At 37.8% G+C, this 27529-nt stretch overlaps 1 protein-coding gene across 1 annotated transcript in view; it reads right to left on the bottom strand.

Annotated features, from left to right (window-relative positions):
* The window catches only part of phlpp2 (PH domain and leucine rich repeat protein phosphatase 2), a 50865-nt gene that overhangs the window by 19183 nt on the left and 4153 nt on the right, over positions 1-27529 (bottom strand). Inside the window, exons 3-6 of the mRNA XM_038303489.1 lie at positions 24163-24296; positions 9722-9912; positions 5329-5454; positions 1506-1660 (exon numbers count right to left, since the gene is read on the bottom strand). Coding sequence (XP_038159417.1) covers positions 1506-1660; positions 5329-5454; positions 9722-9912; positions 24163-24296 — 606 coding nt within the window. The remainder of the gene's footprint in view (positions 1-1505; positions 1661-5328; positions 5455-9721; positions 9913-24162; positions 24297-27529) is intronic.

Genomic DNA, 27529 nt, shown 5'->3' with positions numbered 1-27529 from the left:
GTCTGTATTTGATTATGGTATTATCACTTTTGGATCAGCATCAGATACACTACTCAAAAAATTTGATAATAATCATGATCAAGCCTTGAGGTTATGTACAGAAGCCGTCAGAACAACTCCAACGTCAACTTTACTAGTAGAAATGAGAGAGCTTCCACTTCAGTTCAGAAGATTACAGTTAAAGACATCTTATTGGTGTCATTTAAAGGGCCATAATGGAAATCATCTATGTTAAGGAATTTTAAAACCTAGTTGGGAAGAAGGAAAAAAAAGAATTTTAATTATTTAGGTTGGAAGATAGAAAACTTTATAAAAGACTTTGATTTAGCTTAGAGAAATATCAGTCAAACAGTTCCTCTTTCACCAGATCGTCCGTCTATATTTCCTAATAGTGTTGTTTATTTTACTTTGTTGGAGAAAGGGAAAAAAGAAAACCTGTTAGATCCAATTTCAGTACAAATTTATTTAGACAATAAGTACTGTGGATATGTCCAAGTTTATATAGATGCTTAAAAAATTCAAATAGCAATAGTGGGGTGTCATTCATTGATCCAGAATTCAGTATTAAAAATGTAAAAGAATTACTGATGGAGTATCAGTTTATGCAGGAGAGATGATGGGAATCGTTTTGGCTTTAGGATGGATTGAGGAAGTTCGTCCTTTAAGACATATAATATGTTCTGATTGCAGTTCATTATATTCAATAACAAAATAATCATTCTATCAATAGACCAGACCTTGTATTAGAGATTTAATTTTTAATTTATAGAATTCAAGCAATGGGTTTAATAGTTATTTTTACATGGATACCATCACATATAGGAGTAAAAGGAAATTAGTTGGCAGATATGCAAATATGCAAAACAAGCTACAAGCTTTTTTCTAAGGTGGTATCTGTTAAAACTAAATCTAAACTATGTTGGTACTTCCAAAAAGGTTTAAGATGAACTGTGCTTAAATATATAGTACTTTGGTAAAACAATAATTATAATGCTGGTTTCTCCACCTGGAAAGTCTAAACATCTAATATAAAATTTATGGATATTACTTCCTGGTTTCCACTGGATGTGGAAGCGGCACATACATCCTATTCCTTGTATCATCACGCTACAGTAGTGTACTTGTAGGCTTTAAAGAGAATAAGTGTTTATTTTGCCTGCTCTTATATAATCATATATTTTTTATCTGGATCAATCTATTTCTATGTTGTTGTTTTTTTTATTTAATGCTAATCATTCTTATGTTACTGTATGAACAGGATTACAAAAAAATAACAAATTACACATATTGTCTTTAACTTGTAAACTTGACAGGACCCACTTCGTTTCTCATCAACTACCGCTCTACTCTAATTGATGTAGAGTTGGAGCAGCAAGCAACAAAAACTGAATAGCCACCTATATCAGGAGCTGGCGCGTCTAGGACGCTTCAGAAACGTGCCATGTTGCACATGATGGATCCACTCTGGTTGACTATAAAAGCTGTGATGGTCGATGATTGGTTACCTGGGAAGGTTGAGTAGGCTTCCAGGTCCCTGCAACCTCATAAAGTTGTGCCGCAGGTTGAGGTGAGTGAGATCCTGACAGTAAAACAGATATTCAGGCACCGTTTCCAGGCTATAGCAGGACAGATCCACCAGGTTCACTGTCTGAGAGACCACCTGTGCACACAAATACATACACAATAAGAGAGATGGATATAGTGAAATTGTTAAACTAATCTCTGGCCTGTAATTGTCACCTCTTTGAGCTGACAATTAGTGCCCAGAATAAACCATGCTGTATTTCGTCATTTTCCGATAACATTAACTATCGTTCTGCTGCTATTACGGACTCCAGTTAACTATTAATAGATCACTAAATTAATCGTATGGTGGTCAGAGGGCCCGATGGCGCCAGTGTATGGCAGCCTCGCTTCTTTCTGTCAGTGAGCCCCGGGGCAACTGGTCAAAAAAAGCACAATATTTAAATACAGGCCATTTACCATTTTTACTAAATTAGTTGACGATCAATTAAATAATCGACTAATAACGTTTAATTGTTTCACCCCTGTTTTGTTTCATATTTCAAGATTTTTTTTTTTTTTATGTATGCTGGTGAAGATTCTCTGTCATCCAGGTCATAGTCATTCCAATAAAATTAAAAAAATAAACCACTGGACTTTGTTTTCCTAGTTTGAAGACTTTTCGCTTCCCATCCGCAAAGCTTCCTCAGTTCAAGATGTCTGAAGTAGCATTGGGTTCCTGGCTTATAGAGTAACCAAACAATAGCCTTGTTGTGGCTAAGTAAACATGCACATTGAACAGAAAGAACAGGTCCACCCCTTTGTAATGGCAAGTTGTTGAGGTTGTTGTTGGCCTGGCTAATCAGGCGAGATGTTCTGGTCGCCTGCATGGCGATGAGGATTGAGATGATAGCGGGAAGTAATCAACTCTATCGCTGCATTGTAGGTTTTTATAGAGCTGGAACCTGAGACCAACCCCTCTGTTTAAGGTTGGCTTTTCTCTCTTAACATAAATGGCTTCCTACACACCCATCTCAAACCACCTGTCTTCTTTGTGTAAAATGTGAACATTCTGATCCTCAAACAAATGTCCTTTGTCCTTAATTAAGGTGTAGGTGGACAGCAGGTTCTTGTCAGGAGGAGGTAGTCCATCTGTGTTGAGCCATGCGTCTGGGGGTTTGGTCTTTGGGATGCACCAGCCTTTGTCTAAGGGCCTTGTTTGGTTTTAAATGTACTGGGATTTTCTGTTTGGAGAAAATCCTCTTGAGTCTTGCAGAGAGTTTTTCTATGTAACAACTGAAGTACTCATTAAATTATAGCAGAGTTGATATTTGGTTATCTGCTAAAATGTTAATTATTCTGAAATATTTCATAAAATCAAGCGTTACAAAAGGTGTTTCTGCAAAAACTATATCCATAAGCAGTCATCCAAAATACACTAAGTAGCACACCAAAAATGCAAAATTAGGTAAATAACACAACAATTAAATAACGAAGCCACAAAAATCATCAAAGTTTGGAAAAAGTTTACAGTATATATAATTTTCATTTCTAATCTCAGGCTTTACATCAAAATTTACAACTAGGATGAAAAGTTACAGGGAATTATTTACATAAAAAATAAGCACAAAAAATATCTAACCTGATGACATAAAGGACAGAGCAAGTAAAAGATAGCAATACTAAATTTTACGAAAACTTTCAGACCAAGATACTTAAAACCAAGTATCCTAAACATTCTTCTTAACGCCCTTATGTGAAAAATTTCTTCTCATTTTAAATAAGCATTGGTCATAGCCTGAAGAGGCCAAAGAGCTAAATGCACTGAGTAAGGGAAAAACAAAACAGTAGTGAGTTCCTAAGCAGAATAATTATCATATGAAATGTACTCCATGAGTATTTGTGATTGGTCTGAATTTTGCTTGAACAGGACAGAAGCCAAATATACTCAGTCTACGTAATTGAAACTCAAGCTCTCACACGTTATCTTTTTCCCAGGCTAAGAAGACAGGGGGCCTTAATCTGGAGCAAGGACAACATGATAAGTCTTGGTCACTGAAATAGCTGTCTCACAGCTAATGCAACCCTGTGAATGTCTTTTTACACCCCGGCGTGATAAATAACAAACTAATATAAAGCAGGTGAAAGGTAAGTGACTCGTGTGATTACGCCTCGTGTGAAAAGTTGACTGTATCTTAATGTTCTCTGTTTTTGTGCCATAGTGGATTTATTTATTTTGTAGATTCTGATGCTCTGTTTAGTGATTGTACTACTTACTTTGTTTACTTCCCTTGTTTTAGCACCCCCTCCCCCTCTCTCTCAGTAAGCTTTAGTATTTCCTTCTGTTTTATTCATTTTGATGACATAATAACACTCAGCACTATAGTTCAGCCCCCCCACAGCTGTTCCACATTATATTAATCAAACTCCCCTGTTCCTTGTCACAGTCGTCACCTCCCCTTTATTTATACTGCTGGTTTTCTCAAAGTCATCATTATCCTTCACATATCCCCATGGTGGTGCTCCCTTATGATTAACTCCAAGCAGTTCTGCTTCGGCTATGTTCTTATTTTTTCTTAAAATACTGACATGTTGTGATTCTACCTTACTCCTGCATGTGTTTGGGTTATCTACTAAAAAAAACCATAACACTGCCATTTTAGAAACCAGTAAAAGAACAGGGTACTTATATCGCTTTTTCTAAAGAAGACAAAAAACAAGACAATTTAATCAATAGTAACTTTACTAAAAACTCCAAAAAAAATCATCTTTAAAAATTATTAGAATAAGTTTATATAAAAACATGCAAATAATTAATTTCTTTGAGTAGTTTGTGAAAAAGAGTAAAACATGCAAAGCCATCTGGGAGTTAAGACTTTACATCTGTTTCTGTAAATCTCACAAAGATGTTTTTAAGGGACCTATTGTTTTCTGCTTTTTACTCAAACTCATATTCTAAAGAATCCTCCTGGGTGAGCATTGTGGAGACAAAAATGCACATATTGACTCTCACTAATGTGCACATACTGGCTTTATGATTTAGACAATTTATTCAGTGTTGCATAAAAACGTACCCAGAAAGCTTCCTTAGTCATGATTTGTTTGCTCCAAAAGCCTTTACTCTACATGCCTGCCTAAGTCCTGTGCACTAAGAGGCTTTTCTAACCCAATATTTCATACCACAGGAGGTAGAGAGCAAGTCTGCCTCCACCATGAATCAGTAGCTAATTGCTTTTTTTTTTCATGCTTTCTATTCCTTCTCTCATTTCTTTGCAAACTGCTTCCTGGCTCTGGCTCAGCTCAGATTCTTGAATCATTCAGCTCCAGAAAGGAACTGGAACAAAAAGGAACAGAAAGGAACTACATCACCCAGTAATTATTATATTACATGCAAAGAAAACTCAGCACCACAGAATTTTAAGGGAAACAGCTGCAAGCAGTTGGCATTTTTCTCAAAAAAAAAAAAAGAAAAAAACACATATACAGAACTGTATGGATTCTAAAATAGCATTTGCTGATGCATAGTGACTCACAAAGTAAAATGCTCTCCTGCTAGGAAAAGCAAAAAACAGATGTGTCCATATATTAATGTAAGCACAATCTAAGTAGACATGTGGGTATGACAAAAAAATAAAAAACCTAATTTGAAATGCAGTTAGATCTCTGGAAGACCCATTAGCCAGAACGCAGTGGCAGTTCCAATATCAACTCTTTAAAGTATGTAGAAACCCAGCAGGACCAGCTGGGAACCAACATTTGATTCTGGAAAGAAAACAGTTTTGGGAAAATTGTTTTTTGCAAAATCACTCTGTGTTCTTTGCTTACTTTTGATGCCTGTCGGTGCCATCGCTGGTAGTCAGCCAGTGTGTCGAAATTAACAAAGTAAGTTTGCTCTCGAGATCCGGCGGAGCTGAACATCAGACAGTGTTGCCTGCGCTTCACCTCCTCAACCTCGACACGATAAAAAGAGAAAGACATTAGCTTTAAATCACACATTCAGATCATACTTTTCTATTAAGCAAGCAATATTATGATAAGCTTTACATGGTAAAAGATGTCAGCTAGTCAGACTCTTAGAACGACTAGTCTGTAAGACTAATAAAAATAGTGAGTTCTGACCGGTGCTTTAAGTGGACGAAAAATAAGTGCCGGTACTCCATTCAATGCTACACAAATATGCGACAGAAAAACTGGTAATATTTTTATACAGATCTATTCATCGCAAATGAATTGCCTCTCTTGGACGATAAAGTATTTAAATTCTACCCCTTTCCATCTAAAATTCTGTTCTCTTTGTTAATTGGTCTCCATAATAATTTAAACACTTGTGTGAACAAAGCGCTTCCACATCGATTAAAGTTTAAAAAGGCCCCATCAAGTTGCTAATCTGGCCAATTTAAAGTTGTAACAGCCAACATTCCTGACATGGTAAAATTTTTTGTTCAGTTTTAACAGGTTTTGAGGGTTTAAATTAAACAAATTCCGACTAAAAGCATCAAATGGAAGCTTAATGACCCCGTCGGTCTTTGGTTGCACACAATCTGCTGAAGGGAAAATGTATGAGTAAATCGGCAAATCTCTTGGCATGTCATAAGTTCGACCATTTTGTTTATCCACATCCATCATGAGTAAAATTCAATTAGATCAATGAAGCATTATTTGTGCAGCCAGATGGGAAGTCTAATGGTCACAAAAGCCAATGAACAGAAGCATAATTTACACCAAGGCAAAGGTCCAACGTTCCTAATAGATGGTCTTTGTTAATAAAAAGACTCCAGTGTGATGCATTTTGGAAGAAAGCTGCAGACATTGACTGAGGATACTCTCAGGTGGTATAAGGAGAGCTTTCAGGATCCTCTGAACACACTCTTCATCTCTTTCCTCAACAGAGGAGAAATAATTGTGAACTCAGGCAGGAGGAGACATGAGGAGGTTTAAAAGCTTCCTTTTATGGAGTACCAGAAGCAGAGGAGATCCAATCAAGATGCTCAAAGCTCTCAACATGCCAGTCACAAATGACTCGACAGCACACTGTTCATAGCTGCACAGGACTGAAACAACACCTGTGGAGTGTTTTGACAGAAAGTTTTGATCTTTTAAGTAGGTGTTATTATTTCAGCAGCTTAAAGGAAATGATAGAGCAATGATCAGATGGAGCACTTTCCCATTTACTTATACAAACAAGAAAAGTACATCTTATACAGGTGCTGGTCATAAAATTAGAATATCATGAAAAAGTAGATTGATTTCAGTAATTCCATTTAAAAAGTGAAACTTGTATATTATATTCATACATTACATACAAACTCATATATTTCAGATGTTTATTTTGTTTAATTTTGATGATTACAAATGACAACAAATGAAAATCTCAAATTCATCATATCAGAAAATTAGAATATTACTGAAGACCAATAAAAACAAAGGATTTATAGAAATGTTGGCCAACTGAAAAGTATGAACATGAAAAGTATGAGCATGTACAGCACTCAGTATTTAGTTGGGCCTCCTTTGGCCTGTATTACTGCAGCAATGCGGCGTGGCATGGAGTCGATCAGTCTGTGGCACTGCTCAGGTGTTATGATAGCCCAGGTTGCTCTAATAGTGGCTTTTAGCTCTTCTGAATTGTTGGGTCTGGTGTATTGCATCTTCTTCTTCACAATACCCCATAGATTTTCTATGGGGTTAAGGTCAGGAGAGATGGCTGGCCAATTAAGAACAGGGATACCATGGTCCTTCAAACAGGTACTGGTAGCTTTGGCACTGTGTGCAGGTGCCAAGTCCTGTTGGAAAATGAAATCTGCATCTCCAAAAAGTTGGTCAGCTGCAGGAAGCATGAAGTGCTCTAAAACTTCCTGGTATGTGGCTGCGTTGACCCTGGACCTCAGAAAACACAATGGACCAACACCAGCAGATGACATGGCACCCCAAACCATCACTGACTGTGGAAACTTTACACTGGACTTCAAGCAACGTGGATGAAGTGCCTCTCTTCTTTTCCTCCAGACTCTGGGACCTTGATTTCCAAAGGAAATGCAAAATTTACTTTCATCAGAGAACATGACTTTGGACCACTCACCAGCAGTCCAGTCCTGTTTCTCTTTAGCCCAGGCAAGACGCTTCTGACGCTGTCTGTGGTTCAAGAGTGGCTTGACACAAGGAATGCGACAGCAGAAACCCATGTCTTTCATACGTCTGTGTGTGGTGGTTCTTGAAGCACTCACTCCAGCTGCAGTCCACTCTTTGTGAATCTCCCCCACATTTTTGAATGGGTTTTGTTTCACAATCCTCTCCAGGGTGCGGTTATCTCTCTTGCTTGTACACTTTTTTCGACCACATCTTTTCCTTCCCTTCGCCTCTCTATTAATGTGCTTGGACACTGAGCTCTGTGAACAGCCAGCCTCTTTAGCGATGACCTTTTGTGTCTTGCCCTCCTTGTGCAAGGTGTCGATGGTCGTCTTTTGGACAACTGTCAAGTCAGCAGTCTTCCCCATGATTGTGTAGCCTATAGAACTAGACTGAAAGACCATTTAAAGGCTTTTGCAGGTGGTTTGAGTTAATTAGCTGATTAGAGTGTGGCACCAGGGGCCATCAATTTTGAACCTTTTCACAATATTCTAATTTTCTGATATGATGAATTTGAGATTTTCATTTGTTGTCATTTGTAATCATCAAAATTAAACAAAATAAACATCTGAAATATATGAGTTTGTATGTAATGTATGAATATAATATACAAGTTTCACTTTTTAAATGGAATTACTGAAATCAATCTACTTTTTCATGATATTCTAATTTTATGACCAGCACCTGTATATATATATATATATATATGAATTTTCCCTGATCATTATCATCATAAAACAAACATACCTGTGTTAATCAGTTTCAGTAGTTATAGTAAACTAATTATGCAGCTATAAAGTTACAAGCCTGGCCAGATCCAGGTTGATAAAAAAAAAATATGTTAAATAATAAATAATTATCTAAACTAATGCTTAAGGATTAACCTATAGACATTTGGCAGAGAAAGTAAAGGGAAAAGCAGTTGGGTGTTCTTATTACTGCCCCCCGCTGGACTGGAAGTGTGGTGCAATTTCACAGAGGAATTGATTGATTGATTGATTGATTGATTGATTGATTGATTGATTGATTGATTGATTGATTGATTGATTGATTGATTGATTGATTGATTGATTGATTGATTGATTGATTGATCTCACAGCTACATCAGCTCAAATAGTCAAAAAGAGAAGGTGCCAAAGGAAGAAAAAGGTGCATGGGGTATACACAGTATATACACTGCATCCACATATGACAGCTTTTTTTCTTATACAGGGTTATTGCACACGGTGTTTACATGTGTATTTATATATATGGATTTTTATATTTAAATTTATATATATATAATTATTGCACTGGATGTCAAATGTATAGAAACAGGTTATTGCACAGGGTATCAAATAGTAATTGCACATTATACATTGCACAAGTTATTGCTGTTGGAGTGTTGCATTGTATAGTCTGGTTGCAGCAGGGATGAATGACCTGTGGTAGCTCTCCTTTTTACAAACAGGGTGTAAGTCTTTCACTAAAGAAGCCGCTCAGCTCCTCTACTGTCTGGTGGAGAGGGTGGAAAGTGTTGTCCATGATGGATGTAAGCTTGGAAAGCACCATCCTCTCAGCAACTTCCTCCACTGAGCAACTTTTAAGAGCAATTGGAAAAACACCCTGATGAAATTAAAATCCTGATGCTTTAAATCCAAAGACTTTCGATGGAAAAGGCGCCCTATACCTTTCTGGCAGAGAAATTACAGAGTTGGAGAATGTTGCAAGGATGGAATATGTCTATTTTTCCTTTTTTTTTTTCTACAATCCGATTTGGGAAAAGAAAAACTAATGGATGGATGGGTTATGTCTTCCTGATAATTTACAATTGAAATAGTAATTTTGTCACCCTGTCCTCCACTTGGCTCACAAAACAAAATAAGAAGATTGAACCGACATCAACATATTTGAACTAGTTTGCATTTAGGGTTTATAAAACCAGAAAATATTCATAATTATAGTGCTCAGGGGCAAAAGTAACTTTCAATAGCAATACAAGCTAACAAGGAGGTTATTCTTTTTTAAGTATTTAAACATGTTAGCATTGATCATAACCGTTATACTGTGGAGAATGACATTTTGACAAATTCAGGATATGAAAGGTCATTACCTTTCCACCCACCAGGGGTAGAATGTGCATCTTCCCCGCCAGACTATCTTTCACTGAGGCCACTATTAAACACGTGCCGCAGAGGATAACCTGTCGCTCTGCCCACTTGTGTAGCTGTGTCTTGCCCTTTCTGACGTTGAACACACCCTTCAACATGGTCCGCTCCTGATGATCTGCATTCACTGGCCTCTCTGGAAGGAAAAGAGCCACACACAGAGATTAATATGGGCCTACAGGCATTTCTCTAATGTATAAGTCCCCTTAACTCTGTTCTGAATTAAGGGGTCAGTTCAGAAATGGAGACTGCTAATTATTGGCCAGTGTTCAGGCTCTACAGAGATTAGATGCTTCCAGAAAACGAAGTCATATAGAAGGTCATAAATCAGTCTGATATCACCTGATTATTAGAGGTTTCACTGTTCCAGTAAGCAGTCTGACATCACTACTCAGGATGGAAACTGCTCCTTTATTTTCTATTGGATACATCGATGAACTAAAGATGCTTTTCACAAAAAAACATGCAGAATATATTCTTAAGCTACTATGATAAAACTATGAAACTTTCCTTTTATTATTATCCATACTATCACACTATATTAGATGTATGGTAAGATGAGTCAGCATTGTCACATTCAATGTCAGTCTGTCCATTTTAATTGTGCCTTCTTGCACATTGGGCAGCCCTGACTGGCAACCATTGCAGAAAACGTCAGATTGCAGAGCTGCTGTCGTTGCCAGCTTTCAAGAACAGTCAGGGAAGAAACAAGCCAATTAAGCTGCTTTTTTTATTCCCCTTAAACTGACTAAACCTTCCTCCCACTTAGATGATTTTATTGGAAAATCTGCTGTCCAACTTATTTTTTATCTTCATCTTACTTTCTTTTTTAAAGAGCATCCAAATAAAAAGAAAATATACCGGTAATGTCCTTTAGTCATTGCTCAACAAATTCAGCATATTTGCTTTTATGAAATTGCAGACTACATGCTGATCATCAGAATGTGCAAAATAATGGGAGGACAATGTCCAAGTGTTATTACTTTCCTGGAACAACGTGATTCATCAAACCTAAAACTGGGGAGAGATTTTATTAAGATGAAGCAACGGCAGAAGCAGAAACGGACATCACGTCAACATTTTAGAAAACATCTGTCAGTGACACTGCTTTCAGAGATTAAAACAATGAGTGACCGGCTGCGACAGCTGGGATACTCCTGCCGGGAGTTACTCTACCATGTTGGTGCGCCTCCAAGTCATCTTAATAGGCAAAGATTCTGTGTTTTGTTAGTGTTTCACATGAAAAACGTGATATGATCCTTGCTTTTCTCTTATGTCTACACATTCTTTTTTTTATAGCAATCAGAACAGCCAAACAAAAAAATCCTATGCATCTAAAGTAAGGTAGATTAGACCTGGGATTTCTGGGCTGTAGATACACCGACATCAAGTCTTTAATGTATTTTGCAGCATTGAAACAGCAGGTGGATTTTTCACAGAATAAAAAATTAGATGTTTAGCTCCAGATCGGTTTGAATAGAAACCATCTTTTTTGAAAAGGTGTCTTTTATCCCCCAATAATTTTGAAACTATTGATAAAGCTCAGAGTTAACGTAGCACAAACTTTGTGCAAGTATTTATTGGTCATAATAAGTCTCAATAGTCTCATTTCTGCAGAAAAACGGTCCAGGGAGACATCCCTTGATATTGAGACCTCCAAGTTCATTAATCAGAAAAACAAAATCCTTCTTAAATGGTTCAGATTTTTTGTCCGCCATGTCCCAACAGTGCATGACGGGACTCTGAAGACTTGGGGGTTCTTCTGCGATGGCAGTAATATTCTCTTAGATATCAGACACCACATTACTGGTGCAAATAATGACTTCTGTGTTTTGTTTTGTTTTTGTTGTTGCAAATATCTTATTCTGAGGGGGAAACGGGTGCCTTTTTCTGTAAATCTGGCCAATCTAATTCAACTAATTGCCTTCAAGTGAATCATTCTCCTTTTCTTTCTTGGTACTGCTCCTAAAGCCTGCCGTTTGTTATCAGTGTTCTGTTCACCGGCTGAGATGTGGAGCTGTGTGTCACTTTGTGGGATAACTGAATCATCAGTGTGCCCCATATTAGCCTCCAAAATCCCTTGGCTGTCTCCATTTGGAATCACGGGCAGAGTTGTATTATTGTTCTACCCAGTATTGACCTCCACATTCACTACTAGTCAAGGATTCTCATTTCCAGAACAGCAATTTTTTGTAAATCTTTGTGAAAATTCTCGGTGGTGATGAGAGGCATCCTGTGCTTTCTAACTGGTACTGATGTACCCTACCTTGGGTTTTGATTTTAAAAAACATGGCAAAATCCTTTAGAAAGTAGTAAAAATAATGGTAATCATTGTGAGTTCCTAGTATGAAGAAGACCAAGTCCAGTTTTGTCGCAGTTTGGTTAAGAGATAAAAATGTAAGTGTAAAGGAAAACGAGCAAGCAGAGAGCAGAGAAGAAAAGTGCATGAACAGGCAGAGAGACAGAAGTACTTCGCCTTAGAAAATATAAGGTGGCTGGATAAAGCAGTAGTTCATCAGGGACAGGAAAGTTAATTAGAATCAGTGGAAATATAAAGACAAATAAAAATCCAGACTTAAACCCAAGACAAACTTGTGGTACCACAAGAAAATTGAGGTTCACAGATGCTGACCGTCCAGTTTAAATTAGGCTTGAAGCCATCTGTGACATAAGACTCAGCAAAACAGACATATCCCAAGAGATGTGCAGCTGTAGGAGCAAAGAAAGGGTGGTTCTACAGAGCATTGACTCAACAGGCCTGAATCCATTTGCACATAATTCTTTTAGAGGCTTTTATTCGTGAAGAATGTGGAAAACATGTAACCTTTACTTTACTATCATCCCAACAAAACAAACTATAATTTCTTAGTGTGATGGGACAGAGAGAAAAATATGCTTTTCAAGGAAATTCACTTTCACTTCTCCATTTGTCAGGTCCATTACAACTACCTGTGTGAAAACCAGAGGCCCTCTTACACAACACCAACGCAAAAGTCCAAGCCTTCATAGGCCAACTTGTAAAGCAAACACACATGCAATCCCTCACTGTCAACAGGGTTATTAGTTGCTAGGGAAACATGCTTCTCACAAAATCAAAGTCCAATCTGAGCTACCATACCATCTCTTGCTATTCAGATAGCAAGCCAGATCTATTGCATCCAGCAGAAGATAAATAATGTTAACCATTCCAAAGGAATTCGGTGACACGTTCATATCACGTTGTTTAAAGCTTTTACCTCAAGATACAATGCTGCCTCCATCAAACTAATGATCAATTGGTGTCAAACTCCCTTTAAGAAGAGGCTGTTAAAAACCCAGGGACGGGGTTATTAGTCATATGTGCCACGTCTTATTTTTTCCTTCAAGTGTGTCTGTGGCCTTCACCCAGAGAAATCTAGGACATTACACTTTGCATGACATGTCAGACTAGAAACATGGCCACAGAGAGGTGAATTCTGCTCCCCAGAGAAAAAAAAACAAAAAAAACAAAAACAAAACAGAGAAACAGCAGTTAAAAGGGAGGAAGGAGTTGAGGGAAAAGGACATAGTGGCGATATAAAAAGTGAATGTAAAATTGGAGAACTTGAAACTAAAATTGATTCCAAAAATTAAACCCTACCTAATTGGCTTAGCAAAATGTTCAATACAACATATTGCATGGTTCAAGTAAAATAAATATAATTTTATATGAAGACTATAGGCTGTATATGGGGAAATGTAGTTGGAGCAGTGTGCTTGTGCTCAGAGAAGATTGCAAGTATCCGTTTCGATCCCCACAGCCTGCACTCTGGGTCCCTGAGCAAAACCCTTAAGGGTGTAGTAGGAGATCTTTTCTGACGCTTTTTTTTTTTTTTACCATGTGGCTTGAAGATCTTCCCACAGTGTGAAATCCTCCACCAATCACAAAACACGGTCTGTGGTCCACTATTGGTTCCTGACACGTCAATCAGGGTCGTCTGCTTCTCCCTCCCCCCTGTGTGCATACCCTGACACATGAACGAATCAACCCACCAATGTTCGTGCAGGCGCGAGGACCAGAGACGTCAAGTTAACTCAGTCACGTTACCTATTTCTAAGCTATGGTCGGTATGCGAGTTACTCTTTAGTAGCTCTGTACGGTACAAATTGTGATTCCTGTGTGTATTTGTTAGTTATGACATACAAAACCCAGCTCGACACCTTCAAAGCAAGGACTATTTAAGCCCCCTCCACCTCCAACCCTGTCCGCCATTCTGGCATCACTCTCCGGCTGTGATAAGTAAGTACCGTATGCTCAAATAAACATGGCTCCATTACTCCCCGGGTGCCGCACAATGGCAGCGCACTGCTCCCCAAGGGGATTGGTCAAAATATAGAGAAAGAATTTCCCCATTGTGGTACAACAAAGGGATTTACATTTACAGTATACTTACAGTATAAAAGTAAAGATAATGGTAAAAAATATATGTTCTTACATTTTTGCCGAACTAGCTCATTAAGAGTAGTGTGCATTATTGTTGAGCTAAGAAACATCTTTTCGACTTTGTGTGTTCAGTTTTTAATATATTTGACCTAAAAATTACTCTTGTTAAAGGAAAGCTCTGTGTCTGCACCATGGAGCTTTCTCTTTCCGGTTTCGTTTCCCTGAAATGAGATCCGCCGGCACAAACGCTTAAAATAACACTTCATAACATATATCTATTAAACAACCATGAGACATGACAACAGATTTTGATAGAAATTGTAATTTTACTCAGATTAGAGAAGTTGCTTTGAGTTACAGAAGGCAGCTGCTTACCAACCGAGCTAACTTCTCCTGAGGCAGCCCCGATAAACAGTTAAAGAAGCATTTTATACATCTCCAGTATGTCAATCATCATATCATTACATCATAGACCTTTGCAGATGAGGAGACATCCATGGCTCCAGCCATTTGTTCTTAGCTGAAGGACACCGCTCTCATTCCATTCCCAATATCCGGACAGAGGAACTTTCCTAATTAGATAAACTACTGGGGAAAACATTGGTCCAGACAACAGGCAGGTAATATTAAGGTGTAATGCACTCACACATCATCAATGATAAGTATCCTAACTTTATGCAGAGTTTTAATAACAGCTTGGATTTTATATTCTTTCTCTTCATACAGAAAGAAATATGAGACTAGTTTACTCAGTAGTACTTAAATATTTAGTTATTCTTAAGCTATATAAAATTGTAACATGAATATTTCCCTATTACAAAGTACAACGCTGTGACTATGAAGGTTAAATATACTTATTGCACCATCAAAGTAATAAAAATGAAGTCATGAACTTTAAAATCATAAAACATTTCACGTTAAACATACATTGGAAATAAAAAGTGCACATGCCTCTACAAATCTTTACAAAAGGAATGCAAGGTGTGGCAGGGACATGGAGGTGGGGCACACCACTAATGTAGTGCTCGATGCAACCGCCATGAGATCGAGTTCATAGAAAATAATTACATGTGTTTAAATACACTGGTTGCATCTATCTATCATGACTTGATAATATTTTACTTCTCTTTCTTAAAAGTTCTATAAATCTCAGATTGTGACATGTTTAGATTTTGTGAACATGTCTTGTTCCCCGCCTCAATTACTTTACCTAGTAGACTTACTGTCAGATCTACTTTTGAATTCTGGCTTGACTTCTCCAAATCATCCATTTTCTTATGGTGTGCCCATTCTTTTTTAAGATATGGTGTGACTCAAAATGATACTAGAACATAAAATATATTCTCATCTTTAGGTTTCCAGGAAATATCTTAAGATTTTGGGTTAAAAAAAAACACAGTTTTTTTTTTATTGTCATCATCTGATGATTTAAAAATATGATACACAGAAAATAACTCAGTTTCATCTATGAAAAATTCATACACAGCATGATATTTTCACTTTCTGTTTCAATGAGAGCATAGCGTTTCTGTTGTGACACGCTGGGTTGCTTGGTTTGTTTGCAACAAAAATCCCTGCAGCTACTTCAGAGATTCTGTGAGCCTCTTAGCAGCTTCACAGAACAGTTTTAGATCAAATCTTAATTTTTATAATGTCCCTTTTCTCGAATATGTAATGTTTTTATTATCTCTTGTAAGACACTGCAAGTATAAAGTTGGGAAATTTCCCTTATTAAACGTTTTGAACAAGATTCGAACAATTTTAACCTTTGTAACCTCTTGCATGGATATTCATTTCAGCCTGATCAGATTCCAATTACATGACTTCAGAAAACTAAATGCAAAAACCTTAATCAAAAGGTGGTACAGCAAGATACTTCTTCAAGGATTTTTACATTCATAAAATTTCCTTTTTACAATTTCATTTTTGTTTTTACAATTTTCCATTTTTGAAATTTGTTATACATCACAAAATAATTCTTTTAGAAGCTTTTTAGATCCACTGTAAGCATTCATTTTAAGCATCCTCACAACAAAGACCCCAAACTAAACAAAATGCAAACATTTTTAAACTGATAAGTTTGTGCTATTCTGTAGTTGAATGGCAACAGTTTTATCAGTTCAAGGCTTCAGTCTGTCATTTAGGTAAAAGGGGCCTCAGTTTTTCTAGACTCATTTTTTATTCCTATATTGGATTACTTTAAGGGATTTCTCAAGCACTTGGATGAATACAGTACTCTCTGTTTCCCAGAGCCGTTTTGTCTTACCCAAGATTGCATTAGCATGCAGTAGGGGGTCGGTGGAGGCAGAAACACAGTCTGATTTGAGAAGAGAAAGCTCTTTTCGACAGAAAACTCTGCTTCTAATCACAGCACAAATGCCTCCTGTCTGCAGTTTTCAAACACCTATATTTAACAAATAAACAAACATATAAACTTACTGTGTAAAATCTAACTCTTAGCATGCCGACCTTACTGATTTTGAATACAGATATGAAAACAGAGGACATTTGTGTTGTGGCTTCTTTGTAGCAGCAATAACACATGTTTCCTGAAGGCTGGGAATTGGTACCAAATGAAAAATAGATGGCAGGTCCAGAAGTGGTAGGAGGGAATCCTTCGGAGAAATAAATTCGATCAGAGAGACAGAACATTATGAGGGTGCTGGCAGGAAACCACAGAGAGCCTGCTCCCTGCAAAGCTTCCCTGCCCAGGGCAATCCCACAGGAGAGATCGAAACAGATCATTTTTAACCCAAACTCTTATAATCCTCTGTGTTTCTTTACTTACAGATAGAATTTTGGCTCAAATGTTTTAGGTATGTTCTTGCCTCGACACACCTGATCTAAAAATGGTGACCAATAGCTGCTGAGGAGGTACTGTAATCAATTCATTCAGACGTTAAAGGGGAACTTTGTTTTTTTTTACATTGGGCCCTTGATTTTACATTATTACATCATGTTCTACTCACCCATATGCGTTTTGTGTCATTTGGATTCATACATGTTATGACTGCTGGCGTACCATAAAGAATATATTATGAACAGTTCGTTTGTGCCTTCAAGTCGTTGCCCATAGGAAGACGTTACCTGGATATAACCTAACGGATTATCTTCAGAACGGCTCCAAATGACACAAAACTCATATGGGACAGGTCTAAAACATGTAAGACAGTGGGTCCTAAGGACCATAACTAAATAGATCCCTGTTCTGAATATGAGCAGATAGAGAAGAAAACAAAGTGGGACTTATAAGTCCCTTTGAGGACATGATTTCTAGAAGTTGTGATCTACCTCTTTCAAAGAAAGTTACAAACTTTCACTGCTTAGAACATAGCAAAGCTTTAAAAATAAACCCAGCTGAATTTAATACGCTTATAAGGTGATCTCACTCTGTTTTCAGATGATGTATTCCCCTCTGCTCTATTTCTGACTGCAGACCTCATGATCCCCATGCAGCAGCTTTGTGTCTACACCCTCAAAGATCTGAGAAATCCCTCAGAAAGAGGGGCAATATGGCCTGGAGGACGGGTGCCAGAACTTACAGCTGGCTTCATCTGATCCGCAGCTGCAGGAGCTGACAAACAGGACCACCGGAACTCTGGTTGTTTTCATTAGGAGTGTTCTCATTAAGTCACAATCCTGAAATGTTTACTCCAGCGTTTGTTTGTTTTAATTTTATCTGTGCAGCAGGACAACAGGGTGTGTGGGTATTTATGTGTCAGAGGGGCTTCCTGGATAAACAGGAGATAATGGGGAAGCTCTCTAGGTAACCCGTTCTGAAATTTTAAGCATCACAGTAGGAGAGAAAATAAGACTGAAAAATAATGTGGTCATAAATAAAAAAGAACACGTGTATGCAGAGTTTCTAATCACAAAGCAGGTATAATAATGGCATTGTAAAGAGAGGATGGCCTGATCTAGGGGTTTAGCCACGAATCCTCCTTTCTTTTATTCCGTCTGTATTCTTACATTTTCCGCTGATTTTTAAGGGCTGCAACTTTTCTATGGGGTAAAAATATGTAACCATTCATCTATCAATGTTCTCCCGCTCATTCTGTCAGGGTCACGGTGCCTATCTCTGCCAATCTATGGGTGAGAGGTGGGGTACACCCTGGACATATCACCAGTCTGTCGCAGGGCAACACAGAGACATACAGCAATGCATGAAAGAATACACCTAAGGATAATCTAGAAGAGCTCAACTTTACACAATTGACCTAAAAGTCATGTTTTTGGACTGTGTGAGGAAGCCGGAGTACCAGGAGAACACGGGAAGAGCATGGAAACTGGAAAGACTCCAAGCCGGGAATCGAACCTAGAACTTTCTTACTGCAAGGCAACAGTGCTACAAACTGCAGCACCGTTCATCCCCAGTATGTAACCGATGCACTATATTACACAGGCTTCACCCTTTATAGTGCAAGTTACTGTTTTTGATCAGTTGCATAATCCCTTACAAACAGAGTGGACTCAGCAAGGATGCTTCTACATGGTAGTTAACGTCATTTTGGCCAATTAGATGAGCCATTGGATGATATGTTACATACTGTTAATTAAGTTAGAAAAAAGTTAACAAGTTTGGTTAAAAAGTTAAAAGCTATTTAAGTTGGTAAGTTAAAAAGTAAAACATGTAACAAAATGTTCCTTTCATCTCTGAGAGTTCTTCACGAATTTCTAATTAAAGCGTATTCGTTTTTTTAAGATATTAGGGCAAGTGACCGTTTGTTTTTATTACATTGATCTTGATCTTTACTATAAAATATAAACATTTTTAAATGCTACAAAGGTAATAAAGTCTTGTCCTGTCCTCCAATAGCACTCTTAGCTTGAAATTTTGAATTTCAAAGTATTTCACTGAGGACCCTATAAAGGGTTAACCCTAACATGAGTGGGTTAAAGGCAGACGAGTAGGTTTTCTAAGGAATATGCTTCACTGGCTCCGTCATGGCCACAAACACAAAGCATCTGCTCACACAGAACAACTTTAGAGCCAGTATTCAGCATAATAACACACTGAGAAATGGGTAAAATAAACTCTGGTCATAACAGAGGTTGTGATCGAAAAATACACTGCTTTGAATAACACGGAGATAAAACATAGATTGTGACAGTATAGAAAAGCAGGAAGATAGAAACAAAAGGTCTAACATCAGTAGCTGGATCAATCGATGATGATCTGGAATACGGAAAAATGTATTATAACAGTTTCAATCATTATTTGGAGCTATGCATATGGGGATAACTTCAAAGTTACTTGGTGATTAAGTAGTTAGTAGCCAATATTAGTGTATCTATATAGTGTTATATTTAGATCATAAATATTTTAAGGCCTATTTATGAACAAACAAGTAGATTAGTTGTAATGGAGAGGAGTTTCATTGTATATTAATTGATGTAAATCTAATTTGTCATACTGGGTCAACAGTTTACTGTAATACTTATGTAATTAAAGTTAAAAACACAGATGTTTTTAAATGGTTTTTCAAAAAGGTTATACTGACAAATCAAGCATTTTCCCCTTTTCTTTTATTTAATTTTAAATGGAAATCTAGTAGAAGCCCACCATACATTTAAAAATATATATTTTTTAATTGTGTGCAGCCTGGCCGCCTTAAAAGATGATGTAAAGGATAAACAGCATTACTTTCAGATATTAAAACATTGACCTTTGTAGGCCGCCGCGGCTTACAGCCAGAAGTTACTCTGCTGTGGTTGAGGATCTAAGTTCATTAAGTCAATTGGCCTTGGCAATATTTCCCTTAGTTATTTCAAAGATGTTCACACTATCAGAGAAGCTCCTTTCTTTTTTTGCCTGCGTATTCTCCCCATAGCCATCATATCTGCCATGAGCGCACTGATAAACAAAATGCTAACATGCAAGTAAATAGTGCAATTCTTCATTGCTGCTAGAAAATTGTAAAATCATAACTGGCCTGACATTAATAATTGTACACAAGACCAAAAAAGCATTCGATCAAATGATGCCTCTGCTAATGCTTGATAATTTTGTCAAAATAAATTTAAAAAATGACTATATACACAATCTGAGCATGAAAGCTTATGACAACTCACAAATTTGTGCTTGCATATGGCAAAAACTACAGTGAATTCACAGTGATGACAACAGGATTAGTTTCAGAAATGTGTAAAGCCACGGAGATGAGGTAGGAGTATTAGGGAACAAACAGTGTGAATTATACATAAATATAGCAAACTACAAATTATGTTTGAGTATAATATTTCTCCTTAACTTAGCTGGGCATTAAGTGTCTGAATCCAGTTGCACACCTAATACTTTAAGTTTTTCCCATGAGATAAAAAATACAGACAAAGAGTCTCCAAAGGGGGTCTCACTTAACTTGGACCAATGTGGCCCCACAGTAGCCAAATGTGACCAGTTCTCATATTGGCAGGAGGAAAATAACAGGAAGGTGCTAGTTGCATGAGAGCCAAGGAGGATGGGCATAATAAACTGAATCAGCTCACGAGAAAAAAAATCGACTTTGTTATTGCTTGAATAATTACTTCAATATAGTTATTTTTTACCAAATTAAAATGAAATTATTAGAATTACAGGAAGCTGCCTTTTTATCAAAAACATATATCTTTTAAATAGAAATTAACAGCTGTACCTGCAAAATATTCAGTATAGAGTTAAAGGAAACAGATGATGTGTAATGTCTACTAAACTAGCTTTAAGGTTTTTTCGGCTATTCCATGTAAAATTTTCTTCACCATGCCCTTTAATAACTCGTTACATTTATAATGTCTCTAAATACACATATAAAGTAAATACATGCAGTAAATTAGTATGACCTCAATCAATATAAAAGTTTAATGAATTCTATCAAATAGGTTATTTTGTACTGGTCGATCTGTCTTTCAACGCAATGGTTTGACTTCTTTCGAAGGTTTTGTGTGTAAGTTTATAGTCATCATATGTATTCACATTTAAAAATTTCCCTTTTGCTTATTACATTCTAACAGGTTTTACCAGATTATGTTATTTTGCATTTCTGGTTTTGCCAGGTCAGCTTGTTTCTCTGTGCTGATATAAGTGGGTGTTTTCCATATCAGTACAATATTTTACATTTAACTTTCTAGGGTGTATTCACTCCAGAAAAGTCCTTTGTTCTGGACCAAAAGCAGACCCTGGTATTTTGGTTTGGATCAGTTGGTGTTCAAATTTTACTGTTTGCAAGTGTACAAAAACTCACAACAAAGTCTTACGTTGCTGACATTGTAGAGTTGTTCAATTGGTTAGGGATGGTCATTAAAGGCATTAAAAAAAATTCTACTGAATGTATAATTACTCTCTTGTCAAATCCTAAGAAATTATGAACCATTTGCTGATGCTGCAATAATGGTGATGACTCATGGTTAGCACTCACTATTGACATCAGGTCAGGAAAGTAAAGTAAAGTTTAAATGTATAGTGGAGGATGTTCTTTTTCCATGTGGATCATCTAAATAAGTGTTCCTCCTAATTGTCAATCATTCTGATATGTTTACGTAAGGCCGTACTACATGCTCGTCCCTAAGTAGCTATCTTTTTCTGCACATGCGCACTTTCAGGTCTATATATGTGTGTTGAGCTACGGTTTCAGCCCAGTCATGGAAGCTCACCTTTCCTACTGGGGTATGTAACCCCACAGATGAATGTATCAATGAAACAAGGTGGAAATAATTCACACGGATTATTGTAAACACTTAAATGTGCTTAACAGGGTTCAGTTTAGTAAAACCCACATAATCACAAGGGTTAAAAAGTAGATCAGTGCATCCCCAGTGCATGTAAAAAAAAACGAAAGACAGCTGGGTGCAGGGTTCTAAAGGGACACAAATATAACAAACAATCTGTACATATAGATTTGGAAATGTATTCCTGAATTATATGTTTTTTACTTTAAATGGTTAATATTAGTGAAAAACGGAAGAGGCGTCAATGCCTCAGTCGGGTTATTGAAGTATAGGAAATATCTAAACAAAATGATAAAACCAAAACATGACCATTTTTCCCATATTAGAGCTTATAAATAATTGGAGTTCTTTCCAGGAGTCTTGGCTTTTTCTTCTAAATCAATTAGCCTACAGCTATTAACCACCAATTCCCCCACAGCTGTTTAACATAATTTAGTATGAATTAACTCTCTCCCTGAAGCCCCTTTTGGGTACAAAATACACTATATTGCCAAAAGTATTTGCTCACCCATCCAAATTATTGGAATCAGGTGTTCCAATCACTTCCATGGCCACAGGTGTATAAATTCAAGCACCTAGGCATGCAGACTGTTTTTACAAACATTTGTGAAAGAATGGGTCGCTCTCAGGAGCTCAGTGAATTCCAGCGTGGAACTGTGATAGGATGCCACCTGTGCAACAAATCCAGTCGTGAAATTTCCTCGCTCCTAAATATTCCACAGTCAACTGTCAGCTGTATTATAAGAAAATGGAAGTGTTTGGGAACGACAGCAACTCAGCCACGAAGTGGTAGGCCACGTAAACTGACGGAGCGGGGTCAGCGGATGCTGACGCGCATAGTGCGAAGAGGTCGCCAACTTTCTGCAGAGTCAATCACTACAGACCTCCAAACTTCATGTGGCCTTCAGATTAGCTCAAGAACAGTGCGCAGAGAGCTTCATGGAATGGGTTTCCATGGTCGAGCAGCTGCATCCAAGCCATACATCACCAAGTGCAATGCAAAGCGTCGGATGCGGTGGTGTAAAGCACGCCGCCACTGGACTCTAGAGCAGTGGAGACGCGTTCTCTGGAGTGACGAATCGCGCTTCTCCATCTGGCAATCTGATGGACGGGTCTGGGTTTGGCGGTTGCCAGGAGAACGGTACTTGTCTGACTGCATTGTGCCAAGTGTAAAGTTTGGTGGAGGGGGGATTATGGTGTGGGGTTGTTTTTCAGGAGCTGGGCTTGGCCCCTTAGTTCCAGTGAAAGGAACTCTGAATGCTTCAGCATACCAAGACATTTTGGACAATTCCATGCTCCCAACTTTGTGGGAACAGTTTGGAGCTGGCCCCTTCCTCTTCCAACATGACTGTGCACCAGTGCACAAAGCAAGGTCCATAAAGACATGGATGACAGAGTCTGGTGTGGATGAACTTGACTGGCCTGCACAGAGTCCTGACCTCAACCCGATAGAACACCTTTGGGATGAATTAGAGCGGAGACTGAGAGCCAGGCCTTCTCGTCCAACATCAGTGTGCGACCTCACAAATGCGCTTCTGGAAGAATGGTCAAAAATTCCCATAAACACACTCCTAAACCTTGTGGACAGCCTTCCCAGAAGAGTTGAAGCTGTTCTAGCTGCAAAGGGTGGACCGACGTCATATTGAACCCTATGGATTAGGAACGGGATGTCACTTAAGCTCATATGTGAGTCAAGGCAGGTGAGCAAATACTTTTGGCAATATAGTGTAGTTCTATGAAATGATCCATAAACCTGAAATATCACAGCCAGCAATAAGCAAAATGTCCTTGTTTTAATATGATCAGCCAATAGAACACACTGAAGATGTCATTAATAATACTGCCTTTTATTTGTTTTGGCTACCAAACATATTTATCTGACTCTCCACATCACTCACCAACACATTTATTTCTGCCTCAGCTAAATTGCACTTTTTTCACTCTCTTGGCTATGGTTGCTGTGGTAACCACTAAATAACATTGATGAGCTGGCTCATTGAACGACATTCATGCGGTGCTTTGGATGGTCCATTTATGGTTGAGTGTGACTGAAGAGGATCATTAGGTAAAGTTTTGATGTACGACTGTGATCTAAAAAGGAAAATTTATACTTATATATTTTGGAATATATTTTTTTTGTTAGGCGTTCTTCATTTTCAGGTGTTTTCAGGTTTGACATACATACACTTGTGGTATGATTCTACACAATGTTATAAATGAGACTCCAAATCTTAGAGAAGACCAAAGGATATAAAGAAAGTTTATTTCTGCCTGAGAACTCACCGCTGTAGAAACGGATCATGCAGCTGAGGTCCGAGTTGGCCGCTTCATGCTGCACTCGCACTGGGTCGGTATAACCCATTGTCGTCAGGTAGTCATAAACCATCTGGAGGGGACGCTCAAGGTGGTCCAGCCTCCTGTAGGACAAATAATGCAGCTGTGTTTGTGGAGTCACAACAATAAAAACAACATCTAAAGGAGAAACTGACTACACATTTTAAAAACAAAACTCACTCAACGGTCTCTTTGGACTTTATTAAAAATAATAATAATGAAACTTTATTGATCTCACAATGCAGATATTCCCTTCTGCATCTTAACCCATCCCCATGGGGAGCAGTAGGCAGCCAGTGTGCGGTGCAATCAGGGGTTAAAGGTCTTGCTCGTGGACCCAGAGTGTAGGCTGTGGGGATCGAATCGGGTACTTGCAATCTTCTAAGAGGTTCTCTTATCCATGACTGTGGAGTTACTAATACTTGTTCAGAGAGATTGTTTTTGCCATGGTGAAAGCTGTAATGGAGCGCTACCTCAGGTCATTCATCCCTGCTGTAAGCAGATTATACAATGCAACACTAAAACGGCAATAACTTGTGAAATGTATAACGTGCAATTACTATTTGATACCCTGTGCAATGTCCTCTTTCTCTATATTTGTCCCCCAGTGCAATAACTATATATATAAATATCCATCTATATAAATACCCATGTAAACACCCTGTACAATAACCCTGTATAATGATCCTACTATTAAAAAATGTGGACATACTCTATATACTGTATATATCTCATGCACCTTTCTTCTCCTTTGACTATCTGAGCTAATGTAACGAGTAAATTTCTTCACAATGAGACTCAATAAAGTCAATCAATCAATAATGGGTGTGAGAGTAACATAACCACTCTTGACTTGGAACCCTGGAGTTAACTTAAAAAATTTGACTTTATTGTTCAATTAATTAGTTTTAATAAGAGCAACCCCTTTGAATTATCACACGAGATTGTATTAGTTTGCTTCTATGGATACATACATTTACTGCACCTTTGCAATATTTAACCCTAAAAAACAATGGCTGCTGCTTTTTATTGCAATTTTATATGGTGAACCAACTCAAAGTATTGCATGATTCTAAATTTAAAGTAAAATATATATACTTTTCTCCAGCTAAAAAAACATGCTTAACATAGTATATCAAGTCAATACATTAGTAGAAGAATCTGTTCCAACCAAACAGCTGTGTGTCTCTGCGGGGGTATGTCTTTACATATTTAACACATCTGTAGACTCAATTTCTCAACCATCAACTTTTTGCAATGTGGCAGTAGTGTGTGCAGGGTTTTACAGGCTTTATATGAGGACAATGACACCTGATAAAAGCAACATTTTCCATGTTCACTGTGTCCCCAAATGCCTTGGGGCAAACTTCAAACCAATTTACTTACTGGGGCGACAGTGGCGTTGGATGGAGGAGTTTGCCCTGTAATCGAAGGGTTGACGGTTCAAGCCCCCACATTGACTTTCAGTGTCGTTGTGTCCTTGGGCAAGACACTTCACCTGCATTGTCTACTGATGGTGGTCAGAGGGCCCGGTGGCGCCAGTGTACGGCAGCTCCGCTTCTGTCAGTGAGCCCCAGGGCAGCTGTGCCTACAATGTAGCTTGCCACCATCAGTGTGTGAGTGTGTGTGTGAATGGGTGAATGAATGTAGTGTAAAGCGCTTTGGTCAAGTCTCCTAACTTGAATAAAGGTGCTATATAAGTACATGCCATTTACCATTTATTCATGCCTTTTTACTGTACCCATAAAAGTTCCGTAAAAGTTTAAAAACAATCCACTGGACTTGGTTCCATAAAAGTTTAAAAACAATCCACTGGACTTGGTTTCCAAGGTTTGAACATCTTCAAACCTTGGAAACCAAGTCCAGTGGATTGTTTTTAAACTTTTACAAAATAACTATGACCTGGATGACTGACAATCTTCATCAGCATACCTACAAAAAATGTTCTTCATTGAACTCATCCATAGTCAGATTTCTAGATTATATAACTAACAGAAATACTGTTCATAGATATTGCCAAAAGAACTTCTCTAATCAAAGCTCTCTTTTTCCTTTCTGTCAGTTTAAGTAGAAGACCATGTCTGTGAATGTGTGCAGTTATGCCACAGGCCTCCCATGTTCAGATGATGGATTAAACAGAGTTTGACACAAGTGTTTCAAGGGTTAAGGCTCAGTTTATATGTAGGTTAAAGAAAGGTATGTCAGCATTTTCGTTATGTCCGTAAAGTAAGTTTTTCCGAGTTGTTGATTTTTTCCCCCAGGTCTATAAATCCCTAATAAATGCATAAAAAAGTTGTTGTTTTTTAATTCATGACTGGATGAGCTGTGAGAGCCAAGTGAGTTTATATTAAAGGTAAAAGGTAAAGTGATTTAAAAGGCCCATGAAATCAACCTGCATACTCATCTTCAGGGAAACCACATGTCTGGGAGTCTCCCATTGGCAGGTTCCTAAGAATGGCTTCAGCTGGGAGGAAACTCCAGGAATAACCGCATCATGTTGTAAGGATTACCATGCCCTGTCTGTCCTGAAAAAGTCATTAATGGATCCTTGAGGACAAGCCTGCTGCTGGGAAAACCGAACATCGGACAGACTTGATAACACTGTTGGAATGTGATACTATCCAGGACAGGGATACTCAACCCAAAAATGGAAAGTATGAGTCCACACTATTGGCAAACTATCTTAAAAACTCACAAAAGGTTTGTAAGGAAAATAAAATATGTTCTCATCTAAATATTACTAATTGAACAATGAACATTTAAAAGTGTTCCAAGTTTCAAATACTTGACCAAAATGCTTCCATCTATCAGCTAATAAGTTTTAATATATTAGTACATTGCTTTGTGCAATATCAAAGATTTTAGACCTACATAATTGTTACGAGCTTTAAGCCACGTTCTTAACTTCATATCTACAAAATGTCCTCAGTCAATAACTCTTCCCTACACACCCAAGCTCATTTCATATCTATAAACATATTATATAGCACCCTTATTGACTCCTCTGCTATAAAAAAGCTTTAGCAGCATAAAGCAACGTTTTATGCTGATAGCATAACTTTACACAGAGAATTCTAGAAAAGTTCAACCCTTCATTGCTGTGAATTTGTTCTCTGAGTGAAAAAAAAAATGCAGCATCAAGAAATACTTAACTCTACAGAGCAATGATTATTAGGTTTGGAATAACTAAAACGTATGTGACATAGAAGGTCTGATGTGGACCAACGTATAGTATCTCACCACAGAGCGAGAGGTGAGTGGTAACAAAGGTCAAATAAAAAAAATTCTAATTCAAGTGTGAGAAAAACAGATAATA

This window comes from Cyprinodon tularosa, unplaced genomic scaffold, assembly GCF_016077235.1.
Source record: "Cyprinodon tularosa strain WSP-4 unplaced genomic scaffold, ASM1607723v1 ctg510, whole genome shotgun sequence".
Lineage (NCBI taxonomy): Eukaryota > Metazoa > Chordata > Actinopteri > Cyprinodontiformes > Cyprinodontidae > Cyprinodon > Cyprinodon tularosa.
This window is presented reverse-complemented; position numbering and strand designations above follow the sequence as displayed.